This window comes from Epinephelus fuscoguttatus, linkage group LG18 (assembly GCF_011397635.1).
Source record: "Epinephelus fuscoguttatus linkage group LG18, E.fuscoguttatus.final_Chr_v1".
Classification (NCBI taxonomy): domain Eukaryota; kingdom Metazoa; phylum Chordata; class Actinopteri; order Perciformes; family Serranidae; genus Epinephelus; species Epinephelus fuscoguttatus.
Window position 1 is genome coordinate 38626397 of NC_064769.1, and position 19360 is coordinate 38645756.

The 19360-nt window shown below is 41.4% G+C and overlaps 2 protein-coding genes across 4 annotated transcripts in view; one reads left to right on the forward strand and one right to left on the reverse strand.

Annotated features, from left to right (window-relative positions):
- Positions 1–496: 496 nt before the first annotated feature.
- On the forward strand, positions 497–9799 carry actr1b (actin related protein 1B). The gene is made up of 11 exons (XM_049604484.1): positions 497–699; positions 3727–3791; positions 4217–4292; positions 5096–5221; positions 5325–5449; positions 6323–6539; positions 6625–6717; positions 6803–6977; positions 7081–7142; positions 7571–7611; positions 7704–9799. Exons 1-11 carry the CDS (start codon positions 652–654, stop codon positions 7804–7806), a joined length of 1131 nt encoding a protein of 376 aa, XP_049460441.1. The 5' UTR covers positions 497–651; the 3' UTR covers positions 7807–9799.
- Positions 9800–14242: 4443 nt separating this feature from the next.
- LOC125906049 (uncharacterized) overlaps positions 14243–19360 on the reverse strand; it is a 181656-nt gene continuing 176538 nt past the window's right edge. Inside the window, exons 1-3 of one of the 3 annotated variants that reach the window (XM_049604439.1) lie at positions 18267–18475; positions 17436–17493; positions 14243–16788 (exon numbers count right to left, since the gene is read on the reverse strand). In XM_049604439.1, the coding sequence (XP_049460396.1) occupies positions 15162–16788; positions 17436–17443 (1635 nt within the window). In that variant the 5' untranslated portion in view covers positions 17444–17493; positions 18267–18475 and the 3' untranslated portion in view covers positions 14243–15161. Of the gene's footprint in view, positions 16789–17435; positions 17494–18266; positions 18476–19360 lie in introns of those variants that run through there. The other 2 variants (XM_049604442.1, XM_049604440.1) reach the window with 2 other exon arrangements.

Below are 19360 nucleotides of genomic sequence, written 5' to 3' on the forward strand. Positions count from 1 at the left end.
TTTTGTGATTTGTAACTTTTTTTTTGTTTTATTTCCTTTGTATTGTTTTTGTCTTAATTCTGTGAAGCACATTGTGACATTGTTTAGATGCGTGCTATACATATACACATTATTATATTGTTATTAATTGATGTTTGATGGTATGTTATTAAATGGGACACTCTGCACAATCAGTACTTTTACCTTTGGTACTTTAAGTGTATTTTGATTCAGATATTTTTGTGCTTGTATTTATAAAGCTGAACCAGAGGAGCAGAATAAACCAGTGCAGTCAAACTGGGCCGTGTGTGTCACAAAGAGATGATGAGGTTTCCACAGGTCCGACAAAAAGATGCTGCTTCCTCCCGTTGACAGCTAGCAAGCCTGAAGCGCATGGCTCTTCGGGTGAGACACTGTGATTGGTTATCCCTCCTGTCAGTTATGATTCTGGTGAATCTGATTGGCTGGACGTGCTGTCAGTCACGCCCCGCCGCGGTGGTGTTGTTGTGGTGGCAGCAGGCGGTCCAGCCCCCGGCAGCAGCAGCAGCAGCAGCAGCGCAGAGGAGACGGAGTGACAGCGCCTTTCTCTGCTCTTTTACATGATTAAAACACTACACGGAGAGGAACACGCGCACGGATCGATAGAAACACATCTTTAACACACAGTCCGTCATGGAGTCCTATGACATTTTAGCTAACCAGCCCGTTGTGATTGATAATGTAAGTATGATGATGTCATTCATCCACACCCTAACCGAGGCCGCTGGCTGGGAGCGGCGGCTAACTGTTAGCTTCGTTAACTATTGTGCTATAGCTAACAGGTAAAGGTGGCCGGTCCCGGTCACATCTGCTCAGTGTGCTGCCGTTATTAACGGTGTCTGGCGGTGTTTTACCTGCAGTGCTGTTACCTAGCATAACAGCGTGCCTTCATTTACCGGCCACACAGAAAGCGCTAGCTAAACCTGCAGCTAGCTTACCGGCTAGCTAAGCTCCGGTTTGCCAGCAGATCCTAAATGTTAGCTAGACGTGGTGCTATCGCTGTATCACTACACATTTATTAATGGTAACATAGTTAGCATATGAGGCTGAGCTGTCTGCAGAGTCATCTACAGCTTAAACACTACCTGTGTGTCTGTAGCACCAACTGTAGGTTTGCATGACGGCTGTTAGCTTTGTATTCAAACAGCACGTCACCACAGATCACTGCTAATGATTTTATCAGAGATGGAAGAAATATTCACAACCTTTACTGCGGTTAAAGTATTAATAACACTGTGAACATACTCCATTACATGTAACCTGACTTAAATATAAGTATGTATGATGCAGGTTTTATTCTGTCTGGTGTGTTTGTATTAATGTGTGTGTTGTTTTTTACTGCTGTGGATGTTTTAAAGGTCCAGTGTGAAGGATTCAGGAGGAGATAATGGCACAAAAATATAATCAGTATGTTTTCATTAGTGTGTAATCACCTGGAAATAAGAATCATTGTGTTTTCGTTAGCTTAAAATGAGACGTTTATATCTACACAGGGAGCATGTCCATGTTTCTACAGTAGCCCAGAGCAGACAAACCAAACTATCAGTACATTCACATGACATTAGAGAAAATGGATTTATTGTGTTAGTCTGACTGAAATCGTACTAAATTGAATTTCTCACACTCTGATAATGTGACTGAGAGTCGAATTCCTCCTGCATGTATACAGTCAGTCAGCCCAAACTGGCCGAGGCGCTCTGAGCATGCTCCACAGTTTCCGCCCCGGGCTTTGACCTGGAAGTCCAATAGCATTAAATGTGTAAGAGAAGAAGAAGCCGGTAACAACATGGAGAAATCTACATCCAGAGCCGTGACTTTTTGGACGGACCAAATGTACAGAGCTGTAAAGTTGTCCACCATGGTAGCAGTTAGCTGCTAGCTAACCGTAGCTAACTTGTTTGTCCATTGTTTGGTCTGTGACGTAATAGGTCAACAGGAAAAAGGTCCAATACTAACAAGCTGAAAGGGGGCATATCTCCACCTATCGTAGAGGAGTCGCACATACTTGGCTCAATAAATGGATTCCCCTCCCGTGCTTGTATACTGGGACAAGGACAGTAGGCCAGTTAGATGTCCTCGTCCAGCTGGGACTGTAGCTCCTGGGTTAAGATTGAGCCATTCACATTTTCGCATCGGCCACCATAGTTAGCAGCTCCTCTATGATGACAGCATCAGAAAAACACTGATTGTTTTTAATATGAAATGTCTTTATTCAGTGTTTTTACTGGTTTAAATCAGCTGGTCTGTTTGTTTCTGAGAGGAAGAGACCTCTGTGGATAATTCAGCCCCTGAACAATGAACTCTGAAGGAATTCAAACCAGGAGAAGTTTCAGCTGGCTGCAATCTGCAGTCCTCACCGCTAAACGCCACTGAATCTGACACACTGGACCTTTAAAGTTGTGCTCGTCTGAACTGCTTTACATCCTGTTGGGTCGATTAATCAACAGCGATGCCTCATATTCTATAAGATCATCACATGTTTGTAGCGTGGCTGTCCTGTGAAAACCACGTGTTTCTCTAAAAAGTCATAAAAACAGCCTGTTTTCAGCTTTGTGACAATGAGTTTGAAAGGAAACTTAAAAAGCAACTTATAAAGCAACACTTCATCCTTCAGTTTATCACAAACATTCAACATCAACACATCTGGAGATACATGCTTCTCACTGGACAAATGTTGTGCAGTAAGAAGTACGACATTTACCTCTGAGATGGAGGAGAAGTATAAAGTTGTGTGCAAATGGAAATACTCAAAGTACAAGTACCTTAAATTTGTATTTAAGAACGACTGGAGGAAAATATGTTGCATGCTGATACAAAGACACCAAGTATCCATTTATTAAATATATATATATAAATATTCCAAATACAAATTAAACTTCTGGTAGCCTACTAGAATAATAAAATAATTTGCTTCATCAGTTCATTAGATCCATGTTGCTGCAATAAAACTGACTTAAGTGAGATGAACAGATGGAAAACTTTGTCTTATTAGATAAAAACAGATGTTGACAAAGTTTTTCTGTAATTTGCAGTCGAAAATAGGAAAGAAATCGCAATATATTTTATGGTAATAGGCAGCGCAAAAGCGATCTCTACCCCTCGAACTAAGTCACTGGCCACTGCAGATGTTTGCCATATGTCATGCTAACGTTACAGGCTGTATTTTGTCAGGTGTTACCACAGATGGTGCCCCTCTGTTAGTATACAGATCTGCTAACATGATGATCCTCTAACGACACAGATGTGTCTGTCGATTAGAGCACCGACACCTCACCTAACAGTGATTGGTGAAAGTGTGATCCTGTGTGAATACTGACAGATCAAACTATGATGCAGTACGCTACAAACTTTGAACCACGGAATTTGTTGTAACACCAGTTTTCTCCCTCCTCCAAATGTGACTCTCTCCTGTCGTCTGCTCTCTTTGGTCTGGGTTAAAATAAGAAAGGAAATGAAGGCAACAGAAACAGACTTTGACACAACACCAGCTGTTCTAACTTTGCCTTGCTAGTCGTGACAGCACAGGACAAAGTAGCTCTTGAGTCAGAAGCGATGTGGGGCACAGTGTTTCTGAGTGTGTGACTGCTGGTGGCTTCAGGCTGTGTCTTATGACCTTCCTCTCTGCTCAGAGATTTAAATACTGCAGCTCTCAGTTCAACCATAACCCTGTGATGTTGGGCTCAGATGTCATATCCCTCTTTCCTCCAGGGTTCAGGGGTTATCAAAGCTGGTTTTGCAGGTGACCAGATCCCCAAATACTGCTTCCCTAACTAGTAAGTGTTCCTGGACATCATTCTGCATCTCTCACGTAACTTTATCAACTAATCTGCTGATTATTTTTAATTTCTTTGACTCTGAAATGTTAGAAATTTGTGAAAAATACACCTCACACTCTCCCACAGCCTGAGATGACACATTCAGACTGTAGATTTTGTCTAAATCTCTAAAGTTATAAAGTTTATAATGATGTAAAACAAAGAAAAGTAAATAACACTCACATTCAAAGATGCTGGTCTCAACAAATGTTTGCATATTTGCTTAAAAACTGACTCAAACAATTATTTGACAGTCAAAAAGTTTTTCTGTCCCATAACACAGTGTCACACATTTTGTGTTTTACTCAGCTCTGCATGTTTGTCTGTGTTACATTCACTTTGCTTTTCTGTGTGTGTGTGTGTGTGTGTGTGTGTGTGTACAGTGTGGGGCGTCCCAAGCATGTGCGCGTGATGGCAGGAGCCCTGGAGGGAGACCTCTTCATCGGACCCAAGGCAGAGGTAACACACACACTGCATCTGTTTGTGCCATTTAGCCAGCAAACACCAGAATCACACAGTAAAGATTCTTCCAGATAAAATCAGAGTGCACAATGTGTACTTGTGTTCAGAAATACAGCTACAGACTTTCTCATGTTTTTGTGTCTAAGCAACTGATGGAAACAACAGTTTTTCAAACTGGTCCAGTGATGAGAGAGAGCGCTGCAGCCAGCAGCTGTGGAACAGGCTGCAGTGTAACACCAGTGTCCGTCCACTAACAGTGTTTGTTTTTGTCACTGACAGGCTCAGATTGTTATTCTGAAGTGTCAGCCCTGAAATCACCATCACCAAACCCACCAGACTGCATTTAAATAAACAGTCACTTACTCTTTAACACAAAGCTCTATCTCTGAAAGGATCCTTTCATCATGCTGTCAGACACTTAGAATAACAATCTGAGCCTGTCAGTGACAAACACAATGGTGAGAGAAGCATCCCCACATCCTGATGCTGCCCCCGGGCTCCATGTTGGGGACGGTGTGGAGCTGATGTGCTCTTCCCTGTGTGTCTCATAAACCTCGAGGCAACACTAACTGAGATGTCATGTGAGGGGTTTTTTTTTTTACCTCTCCTTCTGCCATAAAGGCGGTGACGCAGGCGACAGCTGCTGTAGTTCAGTTTATTACAAGACAAATACAGGGCCTTGTGTACAGAGGAGGAAACACGCTCGGTGGTGGTGAAGAAATGCAAACTGACAGACACATGTTAACTTGAGTTGTGTGAGGTGGTTGACAGTGTGTTGATTTCCACCTTCTGACCACCAGGAGCACAGGGGCTTGTTGTCGGTTCGGTATCCGATGGAGCACGGGATTGTGAATGATTGGAACGACATGGAGAGGATCTGGCAGTACGTTTATTCCAAGGAACAGCTGCAGACTTTCTCTGAGGAGGTGAGCTCCTCTCCTCCTCTTCCCCCTCCTCTTCTTCCTGCAGCATGTTCGTCAGCACTGATATCCAAACGTCTGTATGCATCTGTGTCTTTATCTTTGGCAGCATCCGGTCCTGCTGACTGAAGCTCCTCTCAACCCCAGTAAGAACAGGGAGAAGGCTGCAGAGGTTTTCTTTGAGACCTTCAACGTCCCTGCTCTCTTCATCTCCATGCAGGCTGTCCTCAGCTTGTGAGTACATCTTACTCCGACTGTGTATCTGTGCACGCTCTCAGTTCATGAGCTGCAACTCTTTAGTCAAGTTCATCTCTGTCACATGACTGCTGACTTGAAACTCAATTACAGAGAGGCTGTGAGGTGGAGAATGTGTGAGTGGTGTTAAATAAGCCTGAGGTTAATATGGCTGTGTATCGGCAAGAATCTGGCGTTACAATACGTGTTATGATTCAAAGTAATGTGATATATTGCACTTTTTTAACAACTGAACTTTAGGAGCTAAGCGGTATTTATATTTCTGTATCAAATTGATGCCATACTCAAGGCAAAGGCTCTGCGTCAAAGTAGAGCCGTACCCAACGATGTAGCTTGATGTGCACCTCCCCAGAGATGTAACTCCACAGTGTCACAGTGACGCAGACCTCCTGTCTGTCTCTGTGAGCTGAAACCATTTCCCTCAGTGGAAACAAAGCTTTGATTTACTTTAATTTCACAGATAAGAAACAATAAATTGTGAAGACAATAAAGCCTCCACACACTGTGTGTGATTTATCCTGGCTGAAATATGAGCAGAGGAAATCTCTGCTAGCTGCTAGGCTAATTTATACAATGTAAAATGCCATAGGCTTGTGCTAATAACGTTAGCATGTTGGTGTTTGTGGGGAAAATGTGTCCAGATAAAGACAAGTGTTTGTCTGTGAATGCTGCGAGTTATAGTGAAGCTGATTTGTGTTTGAAACTGTCTCTATTAAGCCATGTTTAATGTGTGTTTAATGTGTGTTTTGAATCAACTAAACTTTACAGCACAGACACAGACACACCACCACACAAGTATAAATGCTCACCACGGCGCAGTCTGTAAATGTGACGAGCCTTTGTTTCGTGCAGGTACGCCACAGGTCGCACCACTGGTGTTGTGTTGGACTCAGGGGACGGTGTGACCCACGTCGTGCCCATCTACGAGGGCTTTGCCATCCCACACTCCATCATGCGCGTGGACATCGCCGGGAGAGACGTTTCACGGTACCTCCGCCTGCTGCTCCGTAAGGAAGGCTACAACTTCAACACCTCGGCAGAGTTCGAGGTTGTTCGCACTGTCAAAGAGGTAAGGCGGTCAGCATGAGTTGATTTTGAAACATTAAATACTTTCAATGATTTTCGTCTAATCGTATGTGTTTCCAACCCTGCAGAGAGTCTGTTATCTGTCTCTCAACCCGCAAAAGGATGAGACTTTAGAAACAGAGAAGGCGCAGTATCCACTGCCTGATGGAAGCACTTTAAACGTGAGTTAAATCTTTCCATATTTTCCTCTGTGAAAACCTCCTCCCCCTCCTGACCACACCCCCTGACATGTGACTTCCTTTTCAGATCGGTCCAGCCAGGTTCCGCGCTCCAGAGCTGCTGTTCAGACCCGACCTGATCGGAGACGAGAGCTCGGGGATCCACGAGGTCCTGGCGTATGCCATCCAGAAGTCTGACATGGACCTCCGACGCACACTCTTCTCCACCATAGTATTGTGTGGCGGTTCGACCTTGATCAAAGGTTGGTGTCAAGTGATCAGAGCAGACAGTTGAACTTCATGGACGTACTTCACTGTGACGTTCCACACACGCTGCACTCGCTGATTCTGTCTCTTTTCTTTTAGGCTTTGGGGAAAGACTACTAACTGAAGTCAAGAAGCTTGCACCCAAAGACGTGAAGATCAAGGTGCGTCCAGGTTCTTTGTTGATGTTGGTGTTCATGTTGCAGCTGTCGATGACTAATGCTGCGTTCACATGGAATCGGGCAGACGGTAGACGGCAAAGCAGATATCATTTTATCAGTAGAGAGCAGGACGGTAAAATAAGAGGAGGCTGGCAGAGAATACCAGCAACAGAAACAGTACACAGCACTGCCGTTCGAAGTGAAAATAAAAAAAAATTGCCGTCCTCCACAACAGAATTTACAACCGGATGTTAAGTATGGAGAAAACATGGATGATCGAGACAGTTACTAGAAAAATAAGATAAACTAACAAACAGGAAATTCATTCATTTAATATATTTTATTCCATTCTTTGTAAACATCACCATCTTATTTTTTATGCTGTGTAAAAACGTGTTCAGGTGACCTCTGGTTGCTTTTGTTCTGTCCAGATTTCTGCTCCCCAGGAGAGGCTCTACTCCACATGGATCGGGTAAGAATTCCGATGTCAGGGTACCGAGTGTGTTGGAAGATTGGTGACATTTGATAAAAGTTTGTAATTTGAGCGTGCTCCTGTTCCGGCAGTGGCTCTATCCTGGCATCGTTGGACACCTTTAAGAAGATGTGGGTGTCAAAGCGAGAATATGAAGAAGACAGAGCACGTGCCATCCACAGGAAGACCTTCTAGTCGGGGCCGTTGCCCTGCGATCGCCCCCAGAACTGCCCTCAATCTCCCCCGTCATACTGTCGGAGACTCCTGCACCTGTCATCTCCGGGTACCTCTGCATCATCCTTTATCAACCCCTCCCTCTGCTTCTAAACCCCTGTCAGCCTCCTGCTTTACCCTCCCTCACCTCCACCCAGAGAGACGCACACGATCATGTGTGCTAGTTTCCATATTTACCTCCTCCTCCATCCTCCTGCTGTAGGGTGACACCACCCTCCAAACATTCACATCCAGAGGGCCGTCAGGGTATCAGAGAGGGTTAGCACTGTGGACTCTTACTACAGGCCATGCTATTCTATAATTTAGTCCACTTTGAAGTATTGGTATCGCTCTCTTGCCTACAAAGCTCTGCAAGGTGTAGAATATCATGAAATGTCAATAAACCTGAATGTTTTTCTTTTTTTGCTACTGTTGAAATTTCCATTCCAGACCGAAGATTTAGATTTTTATTTGATGTCCATTTTGTAGACGTTATTTTCTGTTTCTGACCTGGACTAGCTCGTACAGAACAAAGGTTTGATAGCAGTGCTGTGTGCATATAGTGGTAGTGACGGTGAGCAGGTGAAAAGGCGGAGATAACCACTGTATTATATATCTGGCCTAAACTGCACAGTTTCCACCTCGGAGCTAAAAGTTAACACGGTTAATTTATCATTCGACTTATTGTTCTTTTCTGTCATTATTACCAATGAAATGTTTCTACATGAACATGACGTCATGTGTTTGTGTTGAGGACAAGTGTCAGCCTTTTGTTTCGGCTGACGGGATTAAAACAAAGAGTAGAAAAATGCCTTGATTTTATTAAATTTTTTTTTTTTTTAATCCATCACTGGGTTCCACGTTTACAGCAGCCAGGATGCACTTAAAGGAGAAATCTGGTATTTTTCAGCCTGGGTCTTATTCTCATAATTCTGACATGTGTCCGGGGGGAACAGCACAAAACTCCGAATGCTTTCTGTATGAACTTTAAAGTCACAAAAGTCATTTGAAACACTCGTCTCAGAGTTCAGATTAAAGACAGTAATGGCTGAAGAGCTGCCTGTTCCAGGAGTCATTGTTTAAATTTTTTCAACAATGACAGAAATCTGCTGGTTAGAGCACAGAGCGGTCTGCTTTAATTTGACGTAATTCACACCTGTCGTCCAGTTGGTGGCGTACAAATATTAATTAGCTATTTTATAGTCTTGTCTTTAAACTCATGTGCATGACCTCGTTGTCTTGCTGGCTTTAGCCATTGATTGGCTGTGTTGCTACATACCATCGCAAAATGTCACGGTGTCTTAAGTCTCTTTGCAGGGTCGATGTCCATGCTCTTATAAACAGGTGTAGTGCTGCTGCAGTGCAACTGAAGGGGAGGAAACAGACTTTTCGCAGTTTGCATAATCTGGTTGAACTTCATTTTTTAAGTGTTTGAAGATCCAGTCATCACTGAAGTGTCTGTCATGCAAGAGAAAATAAAAACCAATGGTCAGCGTTGTCATATTGACATTTAAGGTGTGTTGATTGATTCACAGTGTCAACTCATGCACTGAGTAGCACGGAGGAAAACAATCGTTGTCGGTAGCTTCTGGCAGTAGGCTTTGAGTGGCGCAGTGAGTTAAATTAACTTTTCTTAGTCTATAGCTGCTAACGTGAACTATTAAAGATGAAAAGGCAGCCAAACACCCTTTTATTTATAGTTAGAGTCGACTAATAAATGTAAACTTGCCACTGTAGAAACAGCAGTTGTATAACCTTCGAAAACGAGCCACAGTTTGACCGTTTGTGCAGCATAGGTGCACCCGGGAACCTAAACCAATAGCACCACATCCTGGTTATGACTGCAGAATCACAAAGCCTGTTTTGTATGTATTCATTTTAGAAAATAAAAATGAATGAATGAAAATTAAATGTTGTTAAATATGTCTGACTATCATTGAAAAATTAAAATTAAAATGACAGATGTAAAAACAGATCTATACCGTTTCATTTCCCCCATGGGACCTTGTTTTGGATAAAGTAATCAGTTGTTTGATCCTGCTTGAATTTTGCTTTAAATTACACATTTGTAAATTTAGAAAATAATTTTGCAAGCCAAGAAAGTCACAGTTTGTCCCAGTGCTGTTTAGTTTTATGTCAAACGGCTCAGTGATCTACATCTCTGATCTCACATGATGCACGTCACCAACAGGGACGTTACCTTGGGACAAATGTAAACTTATCTTACCTGATGCGTTTTATCCAGAGACTCCCGGTGTTTTTATCAGCCGGGAAGGAAAAGAACAAGGAAAACCTGTTGATGTTCGTTGGAGTACGTCCTGGTATGAAACACGCAGGCATGGTAGCTTCAGTTAGAAAGTTATGACGTCATTTGCACATCTTGTGTCGTCATACTTCGTCATTCTTTAACAGTTGTACGACAAACTGCAACTTATTTGACTTGGAAAATTATCTTTTAAATTGGCAGTCGTGTGTAATTCATGGCACAGTTCAAACGGGATCAAAATAATTGTCTCGTCATTGACTATCGTACAAGTTTATTCCTGTAAATGGGTCCCATGGTGGTCTGCGGAAAGGGGAGGGACTTTGCCTACCTATGTGACATGACTGTACTTCAGCCAAGTCAAAGAGAATTGTTTGGACTCAAAAAGTGTTTGAAATATTTCCGAATAACTGAAGTTTATTTGGAGAGTGCAGGAGGCTCGTGCTGTTTGTCCCAACATGATTTTTTGGGGAGCTTCTTGAACCTACAACAGATGAAAAGTGTTAAAGACTGGAGTCAGTCCTCGGATTAAAACCCAGGCTGAAAATCTCTATTTTTTCCTTTAAATGTTTTACATATAACATTCAGCTGATATGATAAACAAGTAGCTGTTCCCCACTTGTCTATTTGAGGCTTTACTCAGATGCATGTCAGTTAATCGTGTACAGTTAAAGATCTCCACAGAGACATGACGCCAGGCGCTGGAGTCTGGACGGCGAAACACTGAGAAAGCCAACATTAGTTTTTGTATTCTCCTCCCCCCGTCTCTATGTACTAGTAAAAGTCTGGATCTTATGATTTACCCGCATCTCGGTGACAGTGAAGGGGTCGTGTCCTCACCTGTGTCCACCTTACTCCGGTGCGTCTGTGCTGGAGCGTCCACATCGTCTGCTTTTGGGTGTTTTTAAAAAAGGTTACAAAAAAAAAAAAGGTTGTAAAATATCATCAGCCTTGTGTACAGTGGAATGCTTTTCAAAAACAACCACCACAAACAAAAAACCATAGGATAACAGACTAAAAATGTACAATACTGTTTATTCAAGTGTTTGCTTTTACTTTTCGTAAATTCAATATAATAAATAAGTTAATGGCTGCTGCTCAGTGTCTCCTCATTGATTTATCAGCTGTTTTCAGACTTTCAGAGTCGTGACAAAAACTCAGTAACAAAAACAAACAAAAGACTTCAGAAGATATTACAGAAGTAGTGAAACCACACTTTTGATTCTGCACAACACTGACCCGGAATGACGACATGAAAATATTTGTATTTGATTTTTGTGGCAAATTTATTAAAACACATTACATTTGAAATGTACATGCTGCCCCCAGTTGGACTGAAGAATGAACTGATTAGACAATGGTGGTCAAAGGTCACTGACATGGATGGAGACTGTAAGCAAATCTGCCTGGTAAAATAAAGGTTAAATAAAATAAATAAAAATGCAGCTCTGCAAACAACCGCGACACAATAATTCTATTTTTGCTTTGTTCATTTATTTTAGTAACTCTGCATCTTTAATCTACGTGCTGCACCCACTTGGGTTTTCATTTATTTTTTATTTTTATTTTATTTTTATTATCAGCAACATTTCCTCAAACTGGTCCAGCGTTGAGTGAGAGCTCTGCAGCCAGCAGACATGAAACTTAAGTAGAAGCACACAGTAAAAAGTACACAAATTCAAGAGCTAATTTTTTGGTGCTTTAAGAGCCTTTTGTTTGTTATTTCAGGGTACAGTGAGTCAGACTAGCAACATAATTAGATATTTTTCATACCTAAACATCATAATAAATCTGTAACTGTTTAGAAAGCTCCAAGCAATCAGCCTGTTCTGGCCTCCAAATCTCCCACACACCAATCTGATGAAGCATCTTGGGAGGGGCTAGTACCCCACCTCACAACTGACAGGTCTCAAATGATCCGAAGCCAGCACCCTGGTGCCAGACACCACAGGACACCTTCCAGAGGTCATGTGTCCATGCCTTGACCTGTCAGAGATAAGTCTGATCCAGGGAGGCCCCACTGTGGATCTGGGGTACCAGCACGTCAGATTTGGATCTGGGGAATTTGGAGGCCAGGTCGATGCCTTTAGCTTTTTGTCATGTTCCTCGGGCCATTCCTGAGCAGTTTCTGCAGTGTAGTGTGGGGCACTTTCCTGCTGGGAGGCCACGGCCATCAGGGAGTGCTGCTGCCATGAGGAGAGATACTCCATCTGCAGAGGTGTTCAGGTGGGTGGAGCACATCAAGAGGCATCTTCATCAATTTCTGGACCAAAAGTTTCCCAGGAGAACATTGTTTTGTAACAAGATGATCAATGTTCATGTAAGCCCAACTCTATCATGAGTTTTCTTTACTTTCCTTGAGTTCAATAGTAGAAGTATGTCAGAATTTAATGCTAATTCTACATGAACTATAAAAACTCTAACTAAATTATATATATTAAAAACTATTGAATTAAATTAATAATTTTTTGTGATCTTCGATGAGATCATACACAGGTATGCAGTGATGATTGCTGGGTGACATTCGTATGTTGATGTTGCCTAATGTCAAGTCTCTTTGATCATGTGACGAGATGAGACGATAGCTGATAGTTAGTTTAGGCGCAAAATCTGTCAAGATTGAAAAGCTGAGCGCATCTACAGGTCCAGTGAGCAGTCGTGTCTTTTAAACATAGAAGCTGCAGTAAGAAAGACGAGAGAGAAACCAACAGGAGGAAAAAGAAGCAAAGCCTGAATTAGATTCATCTGGATCTTGTATAAACAGTTGCCAGTGGTGTGTGTGTGCACCTTGTAACTAGTAGCTAGCGTGCACTGGGACCTGTCCTAACTACCTTACACCACTGCCTTCTGAAACACTGTGACAGCTCAACCTGAAAACATAGTGTTCTAAGCATTTTCAGAGAGCTTATCAGAAATGTGACTCACCATGGGGTCAGACTGCAGACTGGCAACAATAAGCGGGTGTCCTGCTCCAGTTTGCAGGGCTAATCTGTGGGGCTCACCCTGCCAGTGTGCAGAGGCCCAGCAGACAGCACTCATTTAAAACTTCACACTAGTCCCAGTGGAAAACTGATATTAGATGGAAATAACCAGGACTGATAGAAATCAAATAATTAAAACCATATAATTACTGGTGATGACAACCAGGAGCAAGTAATGGCAAGTGGAATCATTAACCCTGCTACGTCCTGCAGACTCACCAGACGCCACCCATTGAGCAGGTTTGGGATGCTCTGGATCAGCGTGTCGACAGCGTGTTCCACTTCCTGCCAATATCCAGAAACTTCACACAGCCACTGAAGAGGAGTGGACCAACAATCAATCAACAACCTGATCAGCTCTATGTGAAGGAGAAGTGTCGCACTGCGTGAGGCAGAATGATGTCACAGCAGACACTGACTGATTCTTTAGGACCCAAAAATGTATTTCTGTAGCACTAGTCCTGTGAAATACTAATATATGTCTTTTTGTAAAGATCAAACGTCACATTTTAAAGTGTCCTTTTATTGTGACCATCCCAAGACACACCTGTGTAGTAATGATGCTGTTTAATTAGCATGTTGAGAAGCTACACCTGTCAGGTGGATGGATTATCTTGGAAAAGGAGACGTGCTCACGAAAACAGACTTTAATACATTTGTGACCACAGTTTAAGAGACAAATATCTATTGAGGGAATTAAAAAGATCTTTAACTTTCTTTGCCTTTTGCAAAAGAGACCTGAGAACAAATTATTTAGAGACGAACACCTGTAGGTCTGTCCCTACCAATATTTATTGAAATGTAAACTCTGGTCATGTGAACTCCACATGAAGTTAACCTGTAGACTGTCTGCACTGTTGCCAGGTTTGTGTGTTTCAGTTCAGTAGAGTCTCATCAGTCCACATAATCCCCTCAGTGATGCAGCTGAGTTGACTCTCTCTAGCAGTCAGTGCAGAAATCACCAACAACAGAGTTTGTCTCATATTCTACGTGCACTTTGATGATCCGTCAGTTATGATGGTGGTGTGTGTTTCTCTGTTGACTCTCTGTTGGATTTGCTGCTCAAATTAAACTGCAACTGTTTCAGTAACAAAGAGAAAAAGACATTTATTGAGGAAAGTTCAGACTCAAACACCTGCTGATGATCCAGTAAAGACACTCAGAGCAAACTGACTTCATCAAGCAGAGGTTTTATTAATAATTCACAGAAAACGGCTCCAGTCAGAACGATTTCATGTAGAACATCAGAATATATATCAATCACTGATAATATGGCTTGTTAAAGACACAGTATAACATAAATGAGCTGTGTCATCTGAAATATTTTAACTAGTCATCTCAAGCATGAATACACATCAACACACCAGGATATATAGATGTGCATGAATACACACCAACACACCAGGATATATAGATGTGCATGAATACACACCAACACACCAGGATATATAGATGTGCATGAATACACATCAACACACCAGGATATATAGTATATAATAACATTGATCAGAATATAAATCAAATGTAAATACATCAGACATTGTGTCTAAATTCTGTGACATCCTCTGTACAAACTGATTAACATGAGAAGGAAGCATCATGGTTAACTACTTTATATGTTCAGTACAGTTTATATCATATATGTCTCAGTGTTATGTTACTGTCCCACCACCAGTTTAATGAGACTTCTGTCAACATCAGAATGAATCACAGCCTTGTACTGACTGAAAAACACATTAGAAAACCTTAAAAACAATGAACCTACACAAAGAAACTAAAGAAAAATAAATGTCTTGTTTAAAGACAGAGGAGGGGAGCTGCTGTACTCAACATCAAACAGCAGGGGGCGTCCTCACTCCATTTAAAATCAGAGCTGTTGATCCAAACAGTTTTCTAATCTGTACAGTGAAGTTAAACTGGAAGAACAAAAAGAAACAGCCATTAAATACCACAGAGGGCGCTGTTTGAGGAATTACACATCTGATATTTAAAAGGTGATTACATTTGAATGTTCTTATGTAGTTATTACATCAACATCACACTTAATATATACAGAATGAAACACATTTCACCAACATTGTATACTGTGTTTTCTACACAGCTGACCCCCCACTATCTACAACGTACGTCACTGCTGCTTTAATTGCTCTACCAGCTGCTCTACCAGCTGCTGTTACTCTACCAAACCTGTACAACAGCGCTGCTATGATTCCTTCATTTTTATCCATTTCATCTTTCATCTTTTCCAGTCTCGTGACCTTCTCTGTGTCTCCTTTCTCCTTCATCATCTCGATCAGGAAGTCCAAATAGACCAAAGTGGACAGTGAATTAACTTTCAGGGCGAGCTGCTTCAGAGTCACAACATGCTGGAGCGCTTCTTCCAGCCACTGATCTTTTTCTTTCTCAAGTTCCTCGATGTTCTTCTGAAGAGTTTCCAGAAGGCTTGTTGACTCCTCACAGCCTGCTTTACCCTTTTCATACTTCTCTTTCATGTCTTGTTTGGTCTTTTGTACTGTCCTTGTCTTGCTCACATATTTCCACCTTGTTTTAACATGATCTGATTCCTTTTTTTCACCCTTACATACAGGGCATTGTTTGCCTTCCTCATGTTCTGATACACAACACTTATCCTCACATACAGTGCACTGTTTATCTTTCACATGAACTGATGCAGGACACTTCCCCGTACAGACAGTGCAGTATAATTTTTTTTCATGATCTGATACAGAACACTTGCCCTTACATAGAGTGCATTTTTCTTTCATGACCTTACAGGTGTCCGGATACAAGGCCAGTGTGCATGGATAGTGACAGTTCTCCTTGCAGACAGTGCAGCAGACAGCTCCTCCATAATTACGCCCAAGTGCCAACACTCTCCACTCACTGACACGTTGTTTAACTTTGTAGACCTCATCAACTTCTACAGTGAACTCTTCATTGTTCTTCATCTCTTGTTCATATTTCTTCAGAGCTTCCTGATTCTGCTGGATTTCACTCTGTTTCTGTTCAATAAACTCAATTCTCTCTTGCAGGTTGTGGATGCAGCCGGTCAGTCTGATACGCGTATTCAACACTTCAACAGTTGTTGTCAGGTTCTGAGATGAAGTGTTTTGCAGGAAATCAGTGAATTGATCCATTTGGTTCTCTGTTAAGCTCCATGCATGTTTTAAAGCTTTCATCACCAGACCCACTACACTGACCTCATAAACTCCATCGTCTGAGCGAAACAAGTCTAATAACCTTTGACTGATGATGACATCATGTTCAGTTCCTCTGGTGTCTCCATATCCAGGAGTATCGATGATGGTCAGAGAGTAGGGCAGAGTTTGATCTTCAAAACCAACGATCTCGAACACGATCACATCTGTTGTCTGACTTTCACACTGACTTTTCTCCTCACCCTCAAAGTCAGTCACATCTGTTGTCTGACTTTCTGATTGACTTTTCTTCTCGTCCTCTATGATCTGAAACCAGACATCGTCCTTCCACTTCACTCCCATGGTGTAGTTGACCAGAGCGTTGATCAGAGCAGATTTTCCTGCTCCTGTTTCACCCACAAGCAAGATGGTTTTCTTTAACTTGCTTGGATCCTTTTCACTGAGAGTCTTTCTTGTGAGAGTTCCAATATTCTCTTTCTTTGGTTTCAGCTGGTAAACATTAGGAGATCCTGGTCGGATCAGAACTTCGCAGGTGATGTGGTCATATTTGGATGAGATTTTCCTGTAGAGAAGTAAAGATATGAGTTCAAAAAAACCCCTGCTAAACATAGAATTAAATAAATAAAATGACTGTACTTGCTGGGATCTTTTAGTAAAAGCCTTTTAGCCTATGAGTCTATACAGTATAAACAAACTAATCATCTACAGGCCGAGCAGTTACACAGTATCTGATATTAGGTTGATAAGTTCAGCATTTAAAACTTACAGCCTCATCACCAAATAATGTTGTGTGTGTCTGCTACCTGCCACAAAGCACCTCCACTGAACATCATCTAAAGGTTGTATTTGGTCAGCAACATATCTGTGCTTTTGATCAGTGTCTGAGCTCCATTTTAACATCACATTTTGCAGCCACATTGCATCCCTGTGTGCAGCGCAATGCACATACAGCTGGCATTGTGTCAGCTAAATAACATAGCACCACATTTAGAAACAAACCATATGATTGGCTGACACGTCACTGCATCATTGGAGAGCTGAAAAAGTTGAGGTCAACCCAACTTCAATTTGTTGCGCGTCACAACCGTCAGCAGTGTCAGACGTCAGTTTGTATCTTTATGTCACCAGCTTCTATTGAAAATGACTTGTAGCCTGTCGCTGTGTCGCTCCAAGAGTGAATGCAGCATTAGAGACAGTAGTATTACTCACGTTGCCATGGTAACAGTTTCACAGGAGGATAAGGATGGAGCACCTTCGTATGAGTTCTCTGGATGAAAGAAAAATAAGTCAGTAACGCATACCGTCCTGTCAGCTGTACTGTTGTCATAAGATACTGTATCATAACTGACATGATTAAAGAGTGGAAACACAGTTCTTCAGCCTGTGTCCACCTCCTACACACAGTTTAAAATCAACCACAGTCAGTTTCATAACCCAAATATTTACCAGCTCACTGGTCACATTAAGTTTAAGTTTTTTATTTTTTAATAATAATTTTGTTTTTACCCTACACAGACACAGACATAAACGAAATGTTTTAATCACCAAATGCACTCAAAGCAAAATTGAAACAAAGTGGAAGTAAAGGCATCAAAGCAGTTTGACGTGGCTCGTAACACGTCAGACACTTTCAGGACATGTGGGAGTTCAGAGTGAAAATTGCTCCAAAGATCTGCTGCAGTTACTGCTGAAATATTGTCTTTCTGTCTTGTAGAAAAAACATCCATCTCAAAATCAAGAATTTATGGTCAGTGTGTTAAATTAAGCTTCAGTCTCTCTCATGCTCTCAGAATGATTTGATTATGAATTAAACCTTAACTGAAAACAAATCTTAGTGCATTCAAAGCTCTTATCATTTAAATGTCATTCTAACATAAGATATGAATGACTTATGAATGTCAGATAGTATGTTCAATTATCAGTTATGTGCATAAAAATGCATCAAGATAATGTATAATTATGCATTTTTTTTATCTGGTATTAACTCCTGATCTTAACATTTGCAAGTATGTCATAATTACTGTCTTAAAGTGTTCTTACCTGTGTTAATGGTCCCGGATACTGAAGAGGCAGAGAGAACAGATGCTCAGCTTTTATATCAGCAGAGGGGTGGAGACCCTGTGGTCACATGATTTCACAGAAACAGTCTCAAAACAGCTGAGTCACTCTACTGACCAAGTGATCTGAAGTTACGAGGACAGAAATAAACACATTTGCATCAGTAAAGATGTTCTTGTATTCTGTCAGAAGGGTTCAATGTCAGCAGTGTCAGCATGTAGTGCATACTACATCACATGTTGTAATCATTTATCTTCTTCACTGAGTTGCTGCAGCTATACATGAATTTCCTTTTGGGGTTCAGTTAACGTGTATTTTATATCGTATTATGAGTATCAAACTCTGAGATCTCTCCTCCCTCCCGTCACGTTCTGTTTTTCTGACAGTTTGGAGTCAGACCATTTCTCTGAAATCACGTGACAAGATCGCCGAAAACACTTTTCAACAACAAGGTAATTCAATGTGCCTTCCATAAGACAGAAATGCATTAAGTAAACTTATAAAACACCAGACAAGTTAAAAAAAAGACAATTAAAATACACAATACAATATTGTGTACACATACACAATAAATTTATCAGCTTTTCTGGGAGTTTTTTCTTTTTACCAGATTTGTGGAGCATAAAAACTGAATGCTGCTTCTCCAGTTTCAGTTCGGACACTGAGGTCATAAACCCTGACCTGATCCAGACTATCTGAGTAACTGAATGCTTCACAACACGACAGCAGATCAGGAAAAATATACAGTGCTTTGTAAACCAACAATAGTATAAAATCAATTCTGTGACAAACAGGAAGCCAGAGCAAAGACCTGGGACCTGGACTGATGTGGTCTCTTCTTGTCTTAGTGAAGTCCAGTTCAAATGAAACATTTCCACTGAGACAAGTTGAATCTTGCAACAACAACAACACACTGATCTGCAATGTTTTGAAAAACTGCCAGTTTACACCAATACAAGACAAGATGGTGTATTGTTTCTATAGCAACAACTATCTGTACTTAAATTCTGACTCTCAGCTTTTCAGACTTTTTTTGAGGCTGAATATAAATTGTAGCTTCTTAAAATCTGCATGAG

Excerpts from the sequence above, each read along its gene's own strand:
- actr1b (XM_049604484.1), top strand. The coding sequence starts at position 652 with ATGGAGTCCTATGACATTTTAGCTAACCAGCCCGTTGTGATTGATAAT. Across the intron at positions 3,792-4,216 it reads AAATACTGCTTCCCTAACTA|TGTGGGGCGTCCCAAGCATG; the intron begins GTAAGTGTTCCT and ends GTGTGTGTACAG. Across the intron at positions 6,718-6,802 it reads CTGATGGAAGCACTTTAAAC|ATCGGTCCAGCCAGGTTCCG; the intron begins GTGAGTTAAATC and ends CTTCCTTTTCAG.